General features: G+C 40.4%; 1 protein-coding gene and 1 long non-coding RNA gene across 5 annotated transcripts in view; one reads left to right on the forward strand and one right to left on the reverse strand.

The window, feature by feature from the left end:
• Window positions 1-988, reverse strand: part of CHD1L (chromodomain helicase DNA binding protein 1 like) — a 51,278-nt gene extending 50,290 nt beyond the window's left edge. The window contains exon 1 of one of the 4 annotated variants that reach the window (XR_004480015.2): window positions 811-982. Coding sequence is in view for 2 of the 4 variants with exons in the window: in XM_033416597.2 (XP_033272488.1) it covers window positions 811-937 (127 nt within the window). In the remaining 2 variants the exon portion in view is untranslated. Of the gene's footprint in view, window positions 1-810 lie in introns of all 4 variants that reach the window. The other 3 variants (XR_007473544.1, XM_033416597.2, XM_004285807.3) reach the window with 3 other exon arrangements.
• The window catches only part of LOC125962137 (uncharacterized), a 188,379-nt gene that overhangs the window by 118,287 nt on the left and 46,398 nt on the right, over window positions 1-23,694 (forward strand). The gene's annotated exons all lie outside the window — the stretch shown is intronic.

A 23,694-nucleotide genomic window follows, 5' to 3' on the forward strand; every position in this document is an offset into this window, starting at 1 on the left:
AAATAAAATGAAATGGGAAAGGTTAGGTGGTGAGTCAAGAGCAGGCCGGGAAATAGGACCTGGGTCTCTCCATCCTATGACCTCCATCCAGAGATGCGGTCTGCCCCCCTGCCTGCAGACCTCAGGGGGATTCAAGTTTTCGCGCTTCAAAGTTTCTAGGGAAAAGCTACTATAAATAAAATAGCTACATGCAGTAATGAGTTTATGAACTTTGCTTAGCTGCATACTTCAAATTAGAGCTTTGAGGGAGAATTAACCAGTGGAGTATTATCAAAGAAATGCGCGCGCACGGTAAACGAAGAAGAAAAGTGAAGCTTGGATCAGAGTTCTGATAGTTTTACACAAGCAACTAGTTAAAGCTCCCAAGCCAGGCCTCCAAATCCACCGGAACAGAAATTTTAAACCCACACCCTTGGGGCGCCAGGACGCCCTCCGCTTCTTCGGAGAGGACAGTCCTACCTTCCGGACAGGGGCCTCACGAAGTTCCCCCTCCCCAGGGCCAGCGTGCCGGGTGGCGGGGGCCGCGGGCGGGCCTCGCTTCCCTGCCGGGAAACACATTCCTCCCGCGTCCGCGGGCCCCGCGCGCTGCGCAGGCTGGGTAACGGCTACCTGGCCCCAGGCGGGGTTCCTCTCCACCCAGCCCCACCGCAGGGGCGAGAAGGGAAGGCCCTGTTGTCCGCGGGTTAAAAACCCACAAGACGGTCCACCCGCGGCGCCGCCGGACCGTTCCTGGCGCCGGGTCCCGGGCCGGGAGAGGAGAGTCCCGAAGAGTCGGGCGGCGTAGCCGGAAGTTCCCCCGTGGCCACTGACCTGTCAGGCCCCACTGCCGCAAGTCCTGCTCCTGCACCCGCGCCGCCTCGACTCGGCTCTCGCTCTGAAGAGTCTGTAGAAAGCCGGGCATGCCGCCCTCGCAGGTCGCAGCACCCTCACGCTCCATCCAGCCACTGCGAAGCTCCGCCCTACGCCGCCCCGCGCGCTTCCTTCCTGACGTTCGCGGCCTAACCCCCGGGCGCCGCCGCCGCCAGAGGGCGCGTCCGGCGCTGAGGTCTGGGCGCGGAGAGAGCCGGAAGGTATCCTACCCGCTGTTGAGGAGCGCTTGCAGCCGGGTGTGCGTGGGGCGGCTCGATTCTCACAGTTTATGCCCTCTCTAGGCGACTGATGACCTGAAACGCTCGTCACTCACTTATTATTTAATCAACATTGACTGTCATGTGCCAGGTGCTCTGCTGGGCTCTGGGGTTATAGCATTCAATAAGACATCGTCTCTGCCCCTCAGCAATTCACAGCAAGATTGTAAAGTTCAGTTTACACGAGTAATAAATTGGCTTGGGCCCTGAAATCCTCTTACTTACTCCCTGTTGTCTGTAGGCTGGAACTTCTGAATGGTAGAAAATTAAAATCATGAAAGATGTCCTTGCCACAATGGGTTTCTTAAGTGAATTATGGGGAGCAAATTGAAGCGATGTATTAGATTGTGAGTCACCATGACTCAACATAAACTTTAAGTGGATTTAAGATGTAGTGATTTATGATTAGTTGTGTACCACTAATACAAATGTTATGATAACAACCAAATACCTGCATTTATTGATGCGTTAGAATTGCTGTCTCATTTAACCCTCCCGATAATCCTATAAATAGGTACCGTAATTGTTCCTACATCACAGTTGAAGAAACTGTGACTTGGAATGGTAATTGACAAAGCTGGAACAGGAAACATGTTATTCTCTGGGTAATGTCATAAGGATACTGAATTCCCATTTAGGTTAATCTTGGTGCTTCCACCTTCAGTAAACACAGATTAAAGTTGCACTCCCCACATCTTCACCCCCTTTAAATAAAGGGGGAACTTAGCTACAAAGGAGATGTCTTCAGGTTGGTTTATTCATAAAAACTCAAACAAAGCACTGTTTGTGAAGCTAGCTTTGTGTCTTGAGTCATTCTGTAAATACTGATTGAACATCTACTATGTGACAAGTACTCTTTTGGCACTGGAGATAGAGGCCACTGATCTCATCTGTAGAACACTTAAGTAAATTATACTTATATTAAGTTTATAGTTTAAGCTTAGATTTCAAAAGGAGGAGACAAGTAATAAGCAAATAAAATCAGGTAGTGATCAACGTTAAGGTGAAAGAGAAAGTCACTTAATGGGGCTACACTGATTTCCTACCTGGGTATTTTCTCAAAACCTTAACATAGACTTGTGCCCTTTGCTGGCTTCTCTGGAGCGGCTTCTGTTCTATGTGGCTGCTCCTGAGTGGCATTTGCATCCTGGTCTCTGTGTTTGACTTATTTCTTCCCCTCTAGGCTCTGTGGGTAGACTTATCCACTAAAGCAGCAATATCAACCACCTGCAGCTCAAACAAAAGGGTGTTCATTATTTTTAATTTAAAGTACATTTGTTTTTGTATATTACCAGAGATAGGATACTAGCTATAAGCTAAGTGTTCTGTTGGTATATTTAGTCTGGCATCTAAAGCACAGCTAGGTAACTGTATAAAGGTAACCGAGAGACTCCAAGTCAGCTAGTTGAGATGATGCCTATAAGTCTACTCTGAATGCTGTATGAAAAGTCTATAGAAGAGAGCAGAGTGGAAGCAGGGAGACCAGTTAGGAGACTGTTGCAGGTGTCTGGGCAAGAGATGATAGTTGTTGGGTCACTGTGGTGGTAGTGGAGTGGTGAGAGGTGGTAACACACTAGATATTTTTAAAAGGTAGAGCCGGGCTTCCCTGGTGGCACAGTGGTTGAGAGTCCGCCTGCCCAGGGGACACGGGTTCGTGCCCCAGTCCGGGAAGATCCCACATGCCATGGAGCGGCTGGGCCCGTGAGCCATGGCTGCTGAGCCTGTGCGTCCGGAGCCTGTGCTCTGCAACGGGAAAGGCCACAACAGTGAGAGGCCTGCGTACCACAAAAAAAAAAAAAAAAAAAAGGTAGAGCCTATAAAATACACTGATTCAGGGACTTCCCTGGTGGCGCAGTGGTTAAGAATCCACCTGCCAGTGCAGGGGACACAGGTTCGAGCCCTGGTCCAGGAAGATCCCACATGCCAAGGAGCTGCTAAGCCTGCGTGCCACAGCTGCTGAGCCTGTGCTCTAGAGCCCGTGAGCCACAACTACCAAGCCTGCGAGCCACAACTACTGAAGCCCATGTACCTAGAGCCCGTGCTCTGCAAGAGAAGCCACCACAATGAGAAGCCCGCGCACCGCAAGGAAGAGTAGACCCCACTCGCTGCAACTAGAGAAAGCCTGCGCGCAGCAACAAAGACCCAATGCAGCCAAAGATAAATAACTAAATTTTTTTAAGTTTAAAAAAAAGACACTGACAAAGTATCTGAGAGAAGTAGAGGAATAAAGGGTGATTTCAGGGATTTGGCCTAAGAAAATGGTAGAATGGAGTTTCCATTTATGGAGAGGAGAAGACTGAGAATGAGGAGGTTTGAGAAACATGAAGAATTCATTTTTGGACGGAGTAGCATGAAATGGTTACTAGATATTCAAATATAGATTTTGAATAGATCATCAGATTAGTCTGGAATTCAGGGGAGAGATTGGAACTGAATGTATAAATATGGAAGTCCTCATTTTAAGATAGACCTTAAGCCTTGATACTAGATGGATCCCCCTAAGAGATGACTGAAACTATAAAAGAGACTAAGCCTTGGACAACTAATATTTAGAAGTCAAGTAGATGAGGCGGAACTAGCAGAAGAGACTAAGAAGAACAAACAGCCTGTGACATAGTACGAGAACTAAGAACATGGTGTCCCTGAGCCACATGAGGTGCTTTAAGAAGTGAGTGATTGTGTCAAATGCAGCTAAGAGGTGGAGTAAAGATTGGATAGAGAAATAACCACTGGATTGGGCAATATGGTAGTCATTGTTGACCGTGACAAGAATGATTTCTGTATACAGAAGTGGGTTTTAAAAATGGAATAGGTGGAAAGAAAGTGGAGACAAAATGTCTCACTCCTCTTTCAAAGAGTTTTGCTGTAAAAGGGAGCAGAAAACTGGGAGCAATAACTGAAAGGGGAAATAGGGTCAAGGGGAGGGTTGTTTTGCAGATGGGTGACATTACGGCATATTGAAAGCTCAGGGAAAAACAATCGAGAGAAAAACTGATGCTGCAGGAGTGATGTCCTTGAGTGAGAGGAGGTAGGACCCAATGCACGAGTGGAGGGGTTGGTCCAGATAGGAGCATGGACAGTCCACGCATTGGAACACACAGAGGCACAGTGTATGTACAGAAGCGGTGGGGAGAGCACATGGAAGATCTCTTCTGTTTTTGTTGTTTATGTGAAGTAAGAAACAAAGTCATCAGATGAGCTTGAGGAGGGGGAGTGGGGTTAGAGGTTTCAGAAGGGAAAGGTGTGAAATAATTGTCTGGGGAAGTGGGAGAGTGAATTGACTGGAGAAAAGTGCCAAACAGCAGCAAGGGACACTTGAGGTTTATGGTTGCGAGACCAGTCCACATAGTGTGTGCTGGGTGCCAGTGAGGAATAGTTAGAGAACTGGATTTTACCAGGTTGGATTCTTCCGGATGAATACAATAAATAGTGGTTATGCTAGCCACATTCCCAGTGTCTGGAATGGAGGTGAACAAGTCAGAAAATGTCCTTGCACTTACAGAGCTTAGATCCTGTGTTGGAGACAGACAAAATGGTGGTGGCGGTGGGGAGGCGGCGTACAAGTGAGTTATCAGGTAGTATTAGTGCTAATAAGATGGTAAAAAAAAAAAGGTACTAGATTAAGAGCAGGACTGGGGAGCAGCTCTGTATTGGATGGGTTGAAGAACATGTCACTAACAAAATGACATTTGAGCTAAGATCTGAATGATGAGAAGCCAGCTATGTGAAATCAGGAAGGAGCGTGTTCGAGGCAGAGAGACCACAAGGGTGAAACACTGAGGCAGGGTTAGCAAGGGAGTAATAGATTCTTTTAATTGGTGAGGGTACACTTGAGAGGACCGATGTAGGGCTGAGGAAAAGAGAAACACTGAGACTGACGCCCAGGGGTTTCTGCCTCAGGCAACTGGATGGATGTTGACGCCACCACTGAGACAGAGAATGTAGGAGATAAAAGCTGGGTTGAGGAAGAGAAGATAATTTCACTTTTAGATATGTTGAAAATTCAACTGTACCTAGAAGATTACCTGGCACATAATAAGTATTGCTGAATGTTTGAATGAGGTATCTGTAGAACAATTCTAAAATCCAGGACCTATGATTGTGATAACCTTGAGGTACAGAGAAGATATTTCACAAATGGGTAAACGAAGGTGCAGTGAGTTTAGGCAACTTGTCCAATGTTTTCCAGTGAATCAGTGTTAACTTCCAGAATAAAGTATAACCCCAAGTCCTGTTTCATTCGTTGCTCAGGTTATATAAGCATGGTGTTCATATTAATTCTTTGATTACACCACAGAGAAGGTACACCCTCTGCCAACGGCAACCTGATAAGATTAATAGTATCCAAACCATGTCAGTGATGGGCTTTGGCCTATGCCAACCCTACCAAAACATGCATGATGACAGGTTAGTGGACAAGTTGTGTTTGCTCTCTGTTATGTCCCTGCTCTGTTGGGTCACAGCAGGACACTAGCTGGCAGCATCTAGTGAGTCAGATATGGAGCTTGAGTAAAAGTTGTGACCATGGGTGAACATTTGTACAGACTTCTTCTTGCGTACATGGACTTAGACTTTTGGGCTCAGGTTAGGATTACGTCAGTGCCCTGTATCAGTGGCCTAGTGACTGCACTAGGATGAAAGAGGCTACAATCTTAAGAACCCCCTTCTGCTGTGGTTGACAAGAGCCCAAAGCCATCTCATGCCCTAACCCCACAAAGCTGGGTCTTAGGTTTGAAAAATGAGCACACCTGTTGCAGACATGTATTCCTGAGACACTGGTATAACACTAATGCAAGGGAGTTCTCCCAACTCCATCCCCCCAAACTGCTCAAAATTGTCATGCACAATTAATACTCATAATCAAAGAGTTTTAACAATAAGAGAGTGCTTCTGGAAGGCCTATGATACACAATAATTTATAATGAGGATAAAATAGCTACCCTATAATGGTGTTGTTAAAATTAAATGAAATAATTTTTTACAACGAACTAAACACAAATTTGAATGTCCAGGGTATTGTGAAGGAACAAAACAGTTAAGTTGGGAATGAGCCTGGTGATCACCTAAGTATCTACATCTTTCCAGTGGAGACACAAGAAATCAGGATTTATCTCTCATTGTTGAGGTCCCATTGTAACCTCATTTGCTTGGGGAATCCACAGGCAAATGTTCCATAGTGTTTTTCTCATATGTGTGGCCCATAGATACAGATTCTGAAGGTAAATAGAAAACACACACTCACACATAGAGTGTGGGATGTCTACTCAATGGTGGGGTCATGGGGTCATGGATAGCCAGTTTTGGTAGATGGTATTACTGTTCCCAACTATTCACTTTCTCCCCTGTAAGATGACTGTACATCCAGCCCTTAGGTAATAGACTTCAGTGCCTCCCAATATGCAGGGTCCGTATGATTTGCTTTGGTCAGTGGAATGCAAGTGGATGTGATGTACTCAATGTGAGCTAAAGCTTTAACTGTGCTTGCTTAGATTGTCCCTACCCTTTGCCAAGAGAGCTACAGAAACCAAACAGGGGCTGTGCTGGTTAAACTCTTTGCTAATCTTTCCATGTCAGTACAATAAATTCACCTCATTCAAAATAAATTTTTAAAAATATACATATATATATATATATATATATATATATATATATATATGTCTATAGTATGGTGTCCCGTAATAGAGTCCTTCCCCATCTTGATGAACATTTATGAAGTTATTTCAAATTTTTCACTATTATTGCCACCTGATACTTGAACTCGATGTGCCAGGCCATGTGCTAAGCACTTTACATGTATATTATTTTCTCTGTTCCTCACAACAATGTACAGGGTAGGTAACATTCTATTCCTCATTTTACAGATGAGAAAACTGAGCCACAAAAATATTAAGTTGCCTGAGGTCAGAAAAGTAGTTGGGGGTAGAGTCCACATAGTCCGGCTCCAGCTCCTAAGCTATACCCCAAACAATGCTACAATAAACATCTTTGTTTATACACATGTGTAACTATTTCTGTAGGAAATCCTGGAAGGGAATTGGTGGTAAAAGGAACTCACAGTTTTGATAAACTTGTTCCACATGAAGGCTTAATCAGTTTATCTTCCACCCACAGTAGGTGAGCATGCACACTTCCATCACTTTTCCAATTCTGAATATGACCAATCTTTTTGTTTTGTTTTCCAATCTGATGAGGAAAACAGATATAATATTACCTAAAGTTTCTTTGGTTACAAGTCTGATTGAAGATCATTTTATAAACGAATTGGCCGTTTTTAGTTCCTTCTATTTGAATGGACTGTTCATATCATTTGCTTATTTTTGTATTGTCTTTTTTTAAAAGTTGTGTGAAGCTCTTCACACATTTTGAATTTTAATCTTTTGTTGAATTCCTTATTTAGTATTATTTATATACAGAAGTTTTGAATTTGCATGTGTAAGACTTCTCCTTCACTGTTCTTGGATTTTAGACTCTTACTTATTATAAATGCCTTCCTTTTCTCCCAGACTATACAAATATTTTCTTATATTTTCTCCTAGTAGTTCTCTAGTTTTGTTTTTTATATCTATCTCTGGAATTTGATACAATGCAGAGTCACGACTTAACTTTACCTTTTTCCCCAAATAGATAACAAACATTATTTATTGATAATTCATCCTTTCTTACAATGATTAAAAAGTAGCATCTTTATTGCAAACTAAATTCCTTTATGTACACGAGGCTATCTTTTTACACAACTATACCACACTGTTTCAATCACTATACTGCTACTTTGTTTTTAAATATTTCTTTTCAATTTTTGTCTTTCTTTTAATTTTTTGACACATTTTCTTTTCCAGTATTCAATATAAATTTGAGAATCAACACATCAAAGTCCATAAAAATTCAACTGAAATTTTGATTGGATTGCCTTGACATTACCAGTTAATGTTGGGAGACTGGCAAACTTAATAATTTGTACAATACTAAGATTTCCTACCTGGGAACAAGATATTCATTCAAGTCATATTTTATGTCTTTTAGTCAGGTTTTATTGTTTTCTTCAAATAGGTCTTGCATATTACTTTTTTGTTTATTCTTAGGAAATGTTTAGTTTTTCCTGCTATTGTTTTTCTGGTGTTTTTGTTTGTTTGTTTGTTTTTATAATTTTTATTTGAGCTGCTACTTTTTCCATTGCACCTGCAAAGATAGGGACTCATTTTTTTTTCTTTTTTGGCTGTACCGCATGGCTTGTGGGATTTTAGTTCCCCAGCCAGGGATCAAACCCAGGCCCTCAGCAGTGAGAGTGTGGAGTCATAACCACTGGACCACCAGGGAATTCCAGGGACTCGTTTTTTTTTTTTTTTTCTGGCTGTGTTGGGTCTTCATTGCTGCGCACAGGCTTTATCTAGTTGCAGCGAGCGGTGGCTACTCTTCGTTGTGGTGCGCAGGCTTCTCATTGTGGTGGCTTCCCTTTTTGCAGAGCATGGGCTCTAGGCACACGGGCTTCAGTAGTTGTGGCATGCGGGATCAGTAGTTGTGGCTCAAAGGGTCTAGAGCGCAGCCTCAGTAGTTGTGGCACACAGTTAGCTGCTCAGCAGCTAGTGGGATCTTCCTGGACCAGGGCTCGAACCCATGTCCCCTGCATTGGCAGGCGGATTCTTAACCACTGTGCCACAAGGGAAGCCCCCTTTCCTGCTATTGTTAATGGGATCTTTTATTCTCTTACTTTTTAAATTGATATATAGGAAAAAACATCCATTTGTGTATGTTGATCTTATATTCTGCCCCTTTATTGAACTGTCTTTTTAGTACAAATAGTTATTCAGTTGATTCTTCTAGATTTTTTAAATTTCCACTTATAAAAAATATTACTGCATGTTACTGTGACCTTTAGTAAATGGCTTAAAAGGTAAAATAAATGTGTTTCCAGAGTAAGAATGAGTCAGTAATGCCTAACAGAACCATAGATAACCATTAAAATATACTGGCATATATGGGGCCAGGGAGCATAAATAGCAACTATCTTATTTTACTGCACTACCAGCCATAAAATTGTAGGCTATGTGGACTTTCAGTTTGACCCAAGATGATGAGTCCAACCTCTAATGTTACCGAACCCACGTCCGATTGCTCACTGTTCAAAAGCCAGTTCTCGAGAGACAAGTGTTGGCAGGAAGGAAAGCTTGCTTTATTTCCAAGGCCAGAAATCAGGGGAGAGGGTGGACTCCTGTGTGAGAACCAACTCCCAACTGCTGCTCAGGGGAAGGGGCTTTTAAAGGGGAGTTTCAGGGCTGTATAGGCAGAGGGAGGGAGCAGAACAGCACAGTCAGCTCTGACAGTCATCTTGAAACCGGTAATGTGGTGGTCTGATCAGTGTCACCTTGGTTGTTTTAAGTACAGTTAATCTTTAGTTCCAGAGTTTGTTCCCATTTCTTTGAGACCAGTTCTCAGAACTGTGGCAGCTTATGTTATGGCTTCAATTTGGTCATCATGTAGTCATCCTCCTCCACCTGGTGGGGGCTTTGGTATCTGCAAAACAGCTCACAGGACATGGCTCAGAATATTGTCTATAGCCCTTAAGGAGGAACTAAAGGTCCTTGACTGTGCTTAATGATTAAACTATAATTATTTGGTCTCCTTTGACTTTTTTCCTTGGTTTCTGCATTTCCTCACTTCTCTGATCAAACCTATTCTTTGGCTAAAGATTTTCCACAGACAAAAGGCAGGCTGAGGACAAGGGGTGGGGCAAGGACCATAGGGTCCTGCTCCGTTTCACTAATATATCTCAACTTATTTATCTATTAAGTATTTTTAAGTTTACACACAGCAAATTCACTCTTTTTCTGTTTTTTGGTTTACTGCTTTATGAGTTTTAATAATGCAGAGATCCTTATAACCACCACCACAAGAAAGAAAAAGAACAATTCTAACACTCCTTAATCAGTCTCTCAACCCACCCCTAATCCCCAGAAACCACTGACCTGTTTGCCATTACTACAGTTTTATCTTTTCCCGAATGTCATATACATGGAAATATACATTATGTTACATTTTGAGACTGACTTCTTCCACTTAGCATAATGCATTTCAGATTCATCCATGTTCTTTGTGTATTAATAGCTTATTCCTTTTTACTGATGAGTAGCACTCTGTTGTATGAATACACCACGGTTGTTTATCTATTCATCTGTTGAAGGCCATTTTGGGTTGTTTTCAGTTTTTGACAGTTACGAATAGTACTGTTATGAACCTTTATGTACAAGTTTTTGTGTGGACATGTGTTTTCATTTCCCTAGACTAAATACATAGAAGTAGGATTGCTGGGTCGCATAGGTATTTGTTTAACTTTATTAGAAACTATCAACATGTTTTCCAGGATGATTATTCCATTTTGCATTCTCACAAGCAATGTAGGAGAGTTCCAGTTGCTATAGATCTTTACCAGCACTGGGTATTGTCGTTATTTTTTATTTTAGCCATTCTAATAGGTGTGCAAGAGTTTCCCATTTGGTTTTCATTTTCATTTCCATAATGACTAATGGGTTCATCATGTGTTTTTTGCCATCCATATATCTCCTCTGGTGAAGTGTCTGTTCAAATCTTTTGCCCACTTTTTTTTTTGCGGTATGTGGGCCTCTCACTGTTGTGGCCTCTCCCGTTGCGGAGCACAGGCTCCGGACGCGCAGGCTCAGCGGCCATGGCTCACGGGCCCAGCCGCTCCACGGCATGTGGGATCTTCCCAGACCAGGGCACGAACCCATGTCCCCTGCATCGACAGGCGGACTCTCAACCACTGCGCCACCAGGGAAGCCCATTGCCCACTTTTTTTAATTGTATTTTTTTTCAAGCTTTAAGAATTCTTTATATATTCTAGGTAAACATTCTTTGTCAGCTGTATGATTAGTAAACTTTTCTCCCAGCCCATGGCTTATCTTTTCATGCTCTTAATGTCTTTTTTTTTTTTTTTTTTTTTTTTTTTTGCGGTACGCGTGCCTCTCATTGTTGTGGCCTCTCCCGTTGCGGAGCACAGGCTCTGGATGCGCAGGCTCAGCGGCCATGGCTCACGGGCCCACCCACTCCACAGCATGTGGGATCTTCCCAGACCGGGGCACGAACCCGTGTCCCCTGCATCGGCAGGCGGACTCTCAACCACTGCACCACCAGGGAAGCCTTCTCTTAATGTCTTTTGAGGAGAAAAAGGTTTAAGTTTCAACAAAGTCTAATTTATAAATTTGTTCTTCTATGGATTATGCTTTTGGTTTTGTATTAAGAAATTTTTGCCCCACCCAAAGTCATTTTCTCCTATAAGTTCTTCCAAGAGTTTTATAGTTTTACATCTTACACTTAGGTCTGTTATCCATTTTAAATTCATTTTCTATGTGGTGTGATATATAGGTCAAGGTTCACTTTTTTTTTGCATACGGATGTCTATTTTTTCCAGGATCATTTGTGCAAAAGACTGTCCTTTCTCCATTGAATTGCTTCTGTACCATCATTAAAAATCAATAGACTGAATTTGTGAAGGTCTATTTCTGGAGTCTATTCTGTTCTACTGATCTATGTATCTATCCTTTCACCAATACCACTGTCTTCTTTACCGTAGCTTTATGATATATCTTAACGTGTAATGTGTCTTCCAACTGTGTTCTTGTTTTTCAAAATTGTTTTAGATACTTCAGTTTCTTCACATTTCCATATGAACTTTAGAATTACCTTTTCTATATTTGCAAAGAATTCTGCTGGGATTTTAATAGGGATTACATTAAATCTTTATATCAACTTAGGGAGAATTGACATCTTAACTATATTGAATTTTTCAATCAATGAAAAGGGTATGTCTCACCATTCATTTAGGTCTTCTCTGCTTTATTTCATCAACATTTTTTGATTTTCAAAATAAAGATCCTGCATGTCCTATTATAATTATACCTAGTGCTTCATTTATGAAGATCTATTGGTACCATTTTTAACTTTTGGATTCCAATTGTTTATTACAAATAAATAGAAATGCAAGTTGATTTTTGTATGTTAACCTTTTTTATACTGTGACCTTGCTAATCACTTGTAAGTTCTAGTAGCTTTTTGTGTAGATTCCTTGGAATCTTCTACATGGATAAAGGTGTTCTCTGCAAGTAGGGACATTTCTTCCTTTCAGTTTAAATACCTCTCATTCTTTTTCTTTAAAAAAATTTACTTATTTATCTATCTATCTGTCTATTTATTTATTTGGCTGTTCCGGGTCTCAGCCGTGGCACACAGGATCCTTGTTGCAGCATGAGGGATATTCAGTTGCAGCATGCGGGATCTTCGTTGCCACATGTGGGATCTTTAGTTGAGGCACGCGGGATCCAGTACCCTGACCAGGGATCGAACCCAGGCCCCCTGCATTGGGAGCGCAGAGCCACAAGTACTGGACCACCAGGAAGTCCCAGTTCTTTTTCTTATTATACCATCTAAGATTTCTAGTACATTTATGTCTATAAATTGGAATTAGTATTTTGTAGAATATGAAGTAAGAATCAAGCTTTGTGGGTTTTTTTCCACCCAGCACCATTTATTGATAAGCTATTTTTCCAAGTGCTTTGCATTGACAACTTCATCATAAATCAAATGTCTTTATGTGCATGAACCAGTTTCTGGATTCTCTATGGTGCCCTATTCATCTACTTGACTATTCTTACACCAACACAACACAATTGTAGCTTAGTACAGCAAGTCTTCCACCTTGTTTTTTTTTTAAAAAAGAAAATTATTGAAAAAAAATTTTTTTGATTCCATTTTTTTAGACTTTTTTTTAATTTCAGAGCAGTTTTAGCTTCAAAGTTAAATTGATAGGAGGTACAGAGACTTCCCATGTACTCCCAGCCCCACACAGGCATAGCCTACCACATCATCAGCATCCTCCACCACAGTGTTACATTTGTTACAATCAAAGAACCTACACTGACACATCATTATCTCCCAAAGTCCATACTTTACATTAGGGCTCACTCTTGGTGTTGTATATTCTATGGACTTGAACAAATACAATATAATAACATAAATTCACCATTATATTGTCATACAGAGTATTTTCACTGCCCTAAAAATCCTCTTTGCTTCACCGATTCATCCCTCCCTCCCCTCAAATCCCTGGCAACCAGTGATCATTTTACTGTCTTCATAGTTTTGCCTTTCCCAGAATGTTATATAATCAGAATCATGTACTTTGTAGCTGTATTAGTCAGGGTTCTCCAGAGAAACAGAACTAATAGGATATATATATACACATAGATAGATAGATAGATAGATAGGTAGGTAGGTAGATAGATAGTAAGAGACTTATTATGAGGGATTTGTTCACTGATTATGGAATCTGAGAAGTCTCCTGATCTGCCATATGCAAGCTGGAGCACAGGAAACCCAGTGGTGTAGTTCCAATCCCAGTTTGAAAGCCTGAGAACCAGGGAAGCCAATGGTTTAAGTCATAGTCCAGTCCAAAAGCCCAAGAACCAGGAGCGACCATATGTGAGGGCAAGAGAAGATGGATGTCCTAGCTCAAGTAGAGAGCAAATTTGTTCTTCCCTCACCTTTTCGTTTTATTCAGGACGTTAACGGAGTGGGTAATGCCCACCCACAAGGGTAAAGAGTGATCTTCTTTACTCAGTCTGCCAATTCAAATGCTAATCTCATCTAGAAACACCCTGGAAGACACACTCAGAAATAATGTTTTACCAGCTACCTGGGCATACCTTAGCCCAGTCAAGTTGACACTTAAAATTAACCATCACAGGTGCAGGTCCCGTCCCTATTCTTTTGTCTCTGTTTTTTCTTTTTTCTTTTGCCCTACCCAGGTACGTGGGGAGTTTCTTGCCTTTTGGGAGGTCTGAGGTCTTCTGCCAGTGTTCAGTGGGTGTTCTATAGGAGCAGTTCCACGTGTAGATGTATTTCTGATGTATCTGTGGGGAGGAAGGTGATCTCCGCGTCTTACTCTTCCGCCATGTTCCTCTAAGTGTCCATCATCGGATGAATGGATAAAGAAGATGTGGCACATATATACAATGGAATATTACTCAGCCATAAAAAGAAATGAAATTGAGTTATTTGTAGTGAGGTGGATGGACCTAGAGTCTGTCATACAGAATGAAGTTAAGTCAGAAAGAGAAAAACAAATACTGTATGCTAACACATATATATGGAATTTAAGGAAAAAAAAAGTCATGAAGATCCTAGGGGTAAGACAGGAATAAAGACACAGACCTACTAGAGAATGGACTTGAGGATATGGGGAGGGGGAAGGGTAAGATGTGACAAAGTGAGAGAGTGGCATGGACATATATACACTACCAAAAGTAAAATAGATAGCTAGTGGGAAGCAGCCGCATAGCACAGGGAGATCAGCTCGGTGCTTTGTGACCATCTAGAGGGGTGGGATAGGGAGGGTGGGAGGGAGGGAGACGCAAGAGGGAAGAGATATGGCAACATATGTATATGTATAACTGATTCATTATGTTATAAAGCAGAAAGTAACACACCATTATAAAGCAATTATACTCCAATAAAGATGTTTAAAAAAAATTAACCATCACAGTAGCCTTTTCATTTTAGTTTCTTTCACTTAGTAACATGCATTTAAGTTTCCTCCATGTCTTTTTATGGCTTGGTAGTTCATTTCTTCTTAACACTGAATAATATTCTGCTCTCCAGATGTACCACAGTTTATTTATCCATTTGCCTACTGAAAGACATCCAAGTTGCTTCCAAGTTTTGGCAATTACAAATAAAGCTGCTATAGAGACTTCCCTGGTGGCCCAGTGGTTAAGACTCCATGCTCCCAAGGCAGGGGGCTAGGGTTTGATCCTTGGTCAGGGAACTAAGATCCCACATACTGCAACAAAGCCCACGCACCACAACTACTGAGCCTGCACACTCTAGAACCTGCACGCCGCAACTAGAGAAGCCCACATGCCGCAACAAAGAGCCCACGTGCTGCAATGAAGACTCAGCGCAGCCAAAGTAAATAAATAAATAATTTAAAAATGAAAAACAAACAAATAAAGCTGCTATAAACATCTGTATCAACAAAAGACTCCAAAGAGCCAAAACAACCTTGAGAAAAAAGAACAAAGCTGGAGGCATTACACGTCCTGATTTCAAACTACATTAAAAACCTCTACTAATCAAAGCTGTATGATACAAGCATAAAAAACAGACACATAGACCAATGGAAGAGAGTGGACAGTCCAGAAATAAATGCATACATAAACAGTTAGCTAATCTTTGACATGGGTGCCAAGAATATAAAATGGGAAAAGGATAGTATCTTCAATAAATGGTGTTGGGAAAACTAGATATCCACATTGCAAAAGAATGAAATTAGACCCCTATCTTATACCACTCACAAAACTAACCTGAAATGGATTCAAGACTGAAATGTAAGACCAGAAACGATAAAACTCTTTGGAAAAAACATAGGGAAAAGCTCCTTGACATTGGTGTTGACAATGATTTTTTTAGGCCATCCAAAATCGCAAGCAACAAAAGCAAAAATAAACAAGAGGGACTACATCAAACCAAAAAGCTTCTGTACAGCAAAGGAAACAAGGAAATGAGAAGACAACCTACAGAATGGGAGAAAATATTTGCAAATCATATATCTGATAAGGGGTTGATATCTAAAATATAAACTCATGTAACTCAATAGGAAGAAAACAAATAATCCAATTAAAAAATGGACAAAGGATGTGAATAGATATCTTTCCAAAGAAAATATACAAATGGCCAACAGAGAGATAAAAAAGGTGCTCAACATCAATAATTATCAGGGAAATGCAAATCAAAACTATGATGAGATATCACCTCATACCTGCTAGAATGGCTATTGTCAAAAGAAATATATGTAAGAAATAACAAATGTTGGCAAGAATGTGGCATAAAGAGAACTCTTGTACATTGTTGGTGGGAATGTAATTTCATACCACTATTATGGAAAACAGTATGGAGGTTCCTCAAGAAATTAAAAATAGAACTGTGATAAGATCCAGAAATCCCACTTCTGGGTATGTACCTGAAGGAAGCAAAATCAGTATCTGGAAGAGATATGTGCACTTCCATATTCATTACAGCATTATTCATGATAGTCAAGATATGAAAACAGCCTAAGTGTCCACCAAAAGATGAATGGATAATGAAACTATGTTATATAGACATACAATAGAATATTATTCAGCCATAAAAAGGGAATCCTGTCATTTGTGACAACATAGGTGAACTTAGAAGGCATTATCCTAGGTGAAATAAACCAGAAGAGAAAGATAAGTACTGTATGCTATCACAAATAGTAGGATGTGGAATTATTATATGTGGAATCTGAAAAAAAAAGTTGAACTCATGAAAACAGAGTAGATCAGTGGTTACCAAGGGCTAGAAGGTAGGGGAAATGAGGAGATGTTGGTCATAGGGTGTAAAATTTCAGTTATAAGATGAATAAGTTCTGAGGATCTAATATACAGCATGGTGAGTATAGTTAATAATTCTGTATTGGATACTTGAAATTTGCTAAGGAAGTAAATGTTAAGCTTTCTCACCACACACACACAAAAGGTAACTATGTTAGGTGATGGATGTGTTAATTAATTTGATTGTGGTAATCATTTCACAATGTATAAATGCAGAAAATCATCGTGGTGTACACTTTAAATATATATAATTTTCTTTGTCAATTATACCTCAATTAAGCTGGGTGACGGGGCGTGGAAATCTGAGTGCAGGTTTACATATGGACATAAGTTTGAACTCCGTTGGGAAATACCAAGACTCACGACTGCTGATGGCTGGATGTATGTAAAGTTTGTAAGAAACCTTCAAAGTGTCTGTACCATTTTGCATTCCCACCAGCAATGAAAGAGTATCTGTTGCACAATAACCTTGCCAGCATTTGGTGTCATCAGTGTTCTTGGTTTTTGGTCATTCTCATAGGTGTGTAGAGTTATCTCACTGTCACTTTAATTTGCATTTGCCTGATGACATATGATGTGGAACATCTTTTCATATGCTTTTCACTCGTGGGTCTTAGAATTTGCCATCTATATATCTTCTTTGGTGAGCCTTGTTCTTTTTCAGGTGCCTTGGCTAAGATTTTAAAATCAGCTACACACACACAGACACACGTGTACACACACTACACATTGAGATTCTGATTGGCATTGCATTGAATCTGAAGACTAAATTGCAGTGACCTGACATCTTTGCAATATTGACTCATAACGCATAAACACGGTATCTCACTCCATTAATTTAGGTCTCTTTAATTTCTTCCAATATTTTTTTCCCACTTTCTGCATAGAGGACTTGTGTATCTTTGGTTAGGTTTATTCCCAGGAATTTGATATCTTGATATGGTATAAATGGTAGAAATTTAAAATTTAAAAATTTTCACTTCATACTCTTTTTAAAAGACTATTTGCTGTTTAAAACAATAATACTGTCAATGTATTATGGGGTTCATAACATGTTGAAGTAACATATATGACAATGATAACAAAATTCAGGAAAGATAAATAAAATTATAATTATACGGTTGTAAGGCTCTTACGTTGTTTGTGAAGCAATTAAGTACTAATTCAAGATAGTAATAAATTAAATATGTATATTGTAATCATTAGGGTAACTACTAAATCTATCAGAACTATATGTAAAAAGACAACAAAAGAGGAAAAATGAAGAACTAAAACATACTTGACTAACCTGACTAACCTGAAAGAAAGCTGGAGAAGAGGAACAAAGAGACAAGTAACAGATGGAAAAACTTAAAAACACAAGTATATACTTAAAGCTAACCATATCAGTAATCACAAAAAATTTAAAGGGGCTAATGACTCTTTAAAAGAAAATGATTGTCAGACTTTATTTTAAAAGAGAACCAACAATATCCTGACTACAATAGATACACCTTAAACATAATTGATATAAATATAAGTAATTGGAAATAAAACATGGGAAGAGATACTCTGTGGAAACAGTAACCATATGAAAACTGATATGGCTATATTATTAATGGTCAAAGTAGATGTTAAGGAAGAAGTAACAGAGAAAAAAAGAATACTCATAATAATTAGAAGATCAATTCCATAGGAGAAATACATAGTCCTAAATGTATATGCACCTAATAATATAACTTCAAAATTTATGAAGCAAAAAATTGACAAAACTGTATGGGAAAGACAAATACAGAATTAGAGTTGGAGATTTTAACATATCTCCTCAGTAATCAATAGAACAAGCAGACAAAATATTAGTAAGGATATAGGACATTTGAGCAACAATACTAAGCAACTTAACTGACACTTGTAGAAAATTATACTCAACAGCTGTAGGTTGCTCCATCTTTTCAAGTGCATATGGAACAATGAACAAAATATATCATATGCTGAGCCATAAAACTAGCAATCAATTTCAAAGGATTAAAATTATACAAAATATGTTCTTTAACCACAGAAAAATTAAACCAGAAATCACTAACAATAAGATATCTGTTACCAAACCAAAACGTGGGTCCACTTGCCTGGTGGGTTGTGGTGAGGGAAAGTGCAGCATTTATTGTAAGGCACCATATAAGGAACCCGGGACAACTAGTGCTCTAAAAGCCTGACTTCTCCAATAGGTTTCAGCAAGGCTTTTTTTTTTTTACATCTTTATTGGAGTATAATTGCTTTACAACAGTGTGTTAGTTTCTGCTTTATAACAAGGTGAATCAGTTATACATATATATATGTTCCCATATCTCCTCCCTCTTATGTCTCCCTCCCTCCAACCCTCCCTATCCCACCCATCCAGGTGGTCATAAAGCACCGAACAGCAAGGCTTTTTTTTTATTTTAACATCTTTATTGGGGTATAATTACTTTACAATGGTGTGTTAGTTTCTGCTTTATAACAAAGTGAATCAGTTATACATATACATACGTTCCCATATCTCTTCCCTCTTGCATCTCCCTCCCTCCCACCCTCCCTATCCCACCCCTCCAGGCGGTCACAAAGCACCGAGCTGATATCCCTGTGCCATGCGGCTGCTTCCCACTAGCTATCTATTTTACGTTTGGTAGTGTATATATGTCCATGCCTCTCTCTCGCTTTGTCACTTCCCCCTCCCCATATCTTCAAGTCCGTTCTCCAGTAGGTCTGTGTCTTTATTCCTGTCTTACCCCTATGTTCTTCATGACATTTTTTTTTCTTAAATTCCATATATATGTGTTAGTATACGGTATTTGTCTTTTTCTTTCTGACTTACTTCACTCTGTATGACAGACTCTAGGTCTACCCAACTCATTACAAATAGCTCAATTTCGTTTCTTTTTATGGCTGAGTAATATTCCATTGTATATATGTGCCACATCTTCTTTATCCATTCATCCGATGATGGGCACTTAGGTTGTTTCCATCTCCGGGTTATTGTAAATAGAGCTGCAATGAACATTTTGGCATTTTTAAAGGTAAGGTAAGGGAGGGGCATCCCAGTGTATGTGATGAGCTCCTGCCGAATTATCTGATTGGTTGATGGTGAGGTAACAGGGCGGTGTCACAGGGGTTAACATTATCAATCCTCAGGCTCCAGTGGGTCTGCGGGTTATGTGCTCACAGTCATCAAGTAGTTAATTTCATCCATTTGGTGGGGGGTTTAGCATTTATAAAACAACTCAGTAACTGTGTGTCAGATACAATCATCTAAGTACAATACTTCAGAGGAGCTAAAGCAGAGGATATAGGGAAGAGGCCTGTCAGGGGAAGGACCCACAGGATCCTGTTTGGTTACATATCTAGAAAATCCCAAATCATCTGGAAATTAAGTAACTTACTTCTAAGTAACTGATTCATCAAAGACGAAATTACAATAGAAATTAGAAAATATTTTGAAAGTAACAGTAATGAAAATACAGCATATCAAAATTTGTGGGACACAGCTAGAGTAGTTCTTAGATGTAAATTTGATGAATTAAGTATCTATCTCAACAAGGTACAAAAAAGAGAAGGTAGAAAGAAAGAAATAAAATCAGAGATTAATGAAATAGAAAAGAGATATAAAACAGAGAAAGTCAGGGACTTCCCTGGTGGTGCAGTGGTTAAGAATCTGCCTGCCAATGCAGGGGGCACGGGTTCGATTCCTGGTCTGGAAAGATCCCACATGTCGCGGAGCAACTAAATCCGTGCGCCACAACTATTGAGCCTGTGCTCTAGAGCCCGCGAACCACAACTACTGAAGCCCTCGCACCTAGAGCCCGTGCTCTGCAACACGAGAAGCCACCACAATGAGAATCATGTGCACCGCAGCAAAGGGTAGCCCCCGCTCGCCCCAACTAGGGAAAGCCCGCACACAGCAACGAACACCCAATGCAGCCAAAAATAAATAATTAAAATAAAAATTTTAAAAAAACTGAGAAAGTCAATGAAGCCAAAAGATGGTTCTCTGAAAAGATTAATAAAATTGATAGAATTGATCAAGGAAAAGAGTAAGAGAGAAAAGAGATACATCTAATATCAAGAATGACAAAGGCAACATCACTATAGATGCCACATACATTAAAAAAATAATATAAGGTTCATGAACAACTTTATGTCAATAAAGTTGACAACCTCAACGAAATGGGCAACTTTTTAGAAAAACACAACTTACAGAATTTTGAATAATCCCGTAACTTTTATTGAAATTAAGTCCATAATTTATAACATTCCAACAACAAAAACACCAGATCCAGATGGCTATCCTGATAAATGTTACCAGACTTTTAAGGAAAAATATGAACAATTCTATACAAAATCTTTCAGAGAGGCAGCATAACCTCGATACCAAAATCTATCAAGGACATTACAAAAAAAAAAATTACAGAGTAATATCCCTTAAGAATACAGGTGGGAAAAAAATCCAAAAATACTAACAAATCAGATATGGTATTATGTAAGAACCATACACATCATGGTCTTGTGAGTTTATTCCAAAAAGACATAGCTGGCTTAACACTTAAAAAGTCATTCAATATAATTTTAACAATGTCATCATCTTAAAAGATACAGAAAAAGCATTTTATAAAATTCAAAACCCATTCATAATAAAAACTATTAGTTGACTAAGAATAGAGAGAAACTTCCTCAATTTGATAAGATTATTTACCTAAAACATACAAATAATATCATACTTAATGGTGAAATAGTGAATGCTTCGCCCTTACAAGATAAGGATGTCTGTTATCACCACTTATATTCAACATTGTATTGGAGTTCCTGCCAGTGCAATAAGGAGAGAAAAAAAATTTTTTAGTTGCAAAGGAAATAGTAAAACTAGCTTTATTCATAAATGGCATGAGTGTGTACATAGAATATCCAAGGAATGTACAAACTACTAGAAGTAATACGTGAATTTAGCCAGGTCATGTGATACAAAGTCAATATACAAATATCAGCTATATTTCTTTATACTTGCAGCAAACAATTGAAATATGAAAATGTAAAAATAATACCATTTACAATAGGCTTTAAAAAATAATAAGGTACACAGGACTAAATAAAATGCAGAAGATTCTACAGTGAAAATCATAAAACAAGGAGAAATCAAAAAAGACCTAATAAAAGAAGAAATAGCCTATTTCATGGAGTAATGTTTAATTGTTACGATGTCACTTCTCCCCAATTGGTCTATACATTCAATGCGATCCTAATCAGAATCCCAGCAGGCTTTTCTGGTAGAAATTGATAGGCTAATTTTAAAATTTAAATGCAATTGCAAAAAAACCTAGAAAGTCAAAATCATCTTTAAAATAAAGATGGAGGATTTATGCTACCAATTTTCAAATTTTACTATCAAGGCAAGTAATTAATACAATATGGTATAAGCATAAGGATAAACAAATAGATCAATGGAACAGAATAGAGTCCAGATATAGGCTCACACATATATTGTTACTTGACCAATGAAAAAGACACCAATGCAATTTGAAGGGAAAGAAAGGTCTTCGAATAAATGGTGTTGGAAGAATACAGCATCCAGATAGAAAAAAAAATAAACCTTGACTATGATACTCATACCATTCACAAAAAAATTAATTTCAAATGGATTGCAGGGGGGCTTCCTTGGTGGCGCAGTGGTTGGGAGTCCGCCTTCCAATGCAGGGGACATGGGTTTGTGCCCCGGTGCAGGAGGATCCCACGTGCCGCAGAGTGGCTGGGCCCGTGGGCCATGGCCGCTGGGCCTGTGCGTCCGGAGCCTGTGCTCCGTGGTGGGAGAGGCCACAGCGGTGAGAGGCCCGAGTACAGCAAAAAAAAAAAAAAAAAAAAAAGGATTGCAGGGGACTTCCCTGATGGTCCAGTGGTAAAGAATCCACCTTCCAATACTGTGGACGCAGGTTTGATCCCCGGTCAGGGAGCTAAGATCCCACATGCCATGGGGCAACTAAGCCCGAGCGCCACAACTACTGAGCTCGCGCCTCAAGGAGACAGTCTGCGTGCCGTACACTACAGAGCCCACGTGCCCTGGAGCTTAAGCGCCACAACTAGAGAGAGAAAACCCACACGCCACAACTAGAGAGAAGCCCACATGCCTCAGTGAAGATCCCGCATGCTGCAACTAAGGCCCGACAGCCAAAAAATAATTTTTTTAAAAAATGGATTGCAGATCTAAATGTGAAATGTAAAATATAAATCTAGCTGGAAACACAGGAGACTATATGAGCTTGGAATAGGCAAAGATTTCTTAAATAAGAGCAAAAAGTACTAACCGTAAAGGAAAAAATGATAAAGTAGATTTCATCCAAAGTTAAAACTTCTGCTCATCAAAAAACACAATTAAGAAAGTGAGGGACTTCCCTGGTGGCACAGTGGTTAAGAAACCATCTGCCAGATCCTAGAGGGGAAGATGGCGGAAGAGTAAGACGCGGAGATCACCTTCCTCCCCACAGATACACCAAAAATATATCTACACATGGAACACCTCCTACAGAACACCGACTGAACGCTGGCAGAAGACCTCAGACCTCCCAAAAGGCAAGAAAGTCCCCAAGTACCTGGGTAGGGCAAAAGAAAAAAGAATAAACAGAGACAAAAGGTTAGGGACGGGACCTGCACCAGTGGGAGGGAACTGTGAAGGAGGAAAGGTTTCCACACACTAGGAAGCCCCTTTGCGGACGGAGACTGCGAGTGGCGAAGTGGGGGGGGGGGGTAGCTTCCATGCCGCGGAGGAGAGCGCAGCAACAGGGGTGCGGAGGGCAAAGCGGGGAGATTACCGCACAGAGGATCGGTGCCCGCCAGCACTCACCAGCCCGAGAGGCTTGTCTGCTCAGCCGCCGGGGCGGGCGGGTCTGGGAGCTAAGGCTCGGGCTTCGGTCGGAGCTCAGGAAGAGGACTGGGGTTGGCTGCGTGACCACAGCCTGCAGGGGGTTAGTGCACCACGGCTAGCCGGGAGGGAGTCCGGGGGAAAGTCTGGAGCTGGCAAAGAGGCAAGAGACTTTTTCTTCCCTCTTTGTTTCCTGGTGTGCGAGGAGAGGGGATTAAGAGCACTGCTTAAAGGAGCTCCAGAGACGGGCGCGAGCCGTGGCTACCAGCGCGGACCCCAGAGACGGGCATGA

This window comes from Orcinus orca, chromosome 1 (assembly GCF_937001465.1).
Source record: "Orcinus orca chromosome 1, mOrcOrc1.1, whole genome shotgun sequence".
In the NCBI taxonomy this organism is placed as follows: Eukaryota; Metazoa; Chordata; class Mammalia; order Artiodactyla; family Delphinidae; genus Orcinus; species Orcinus orca.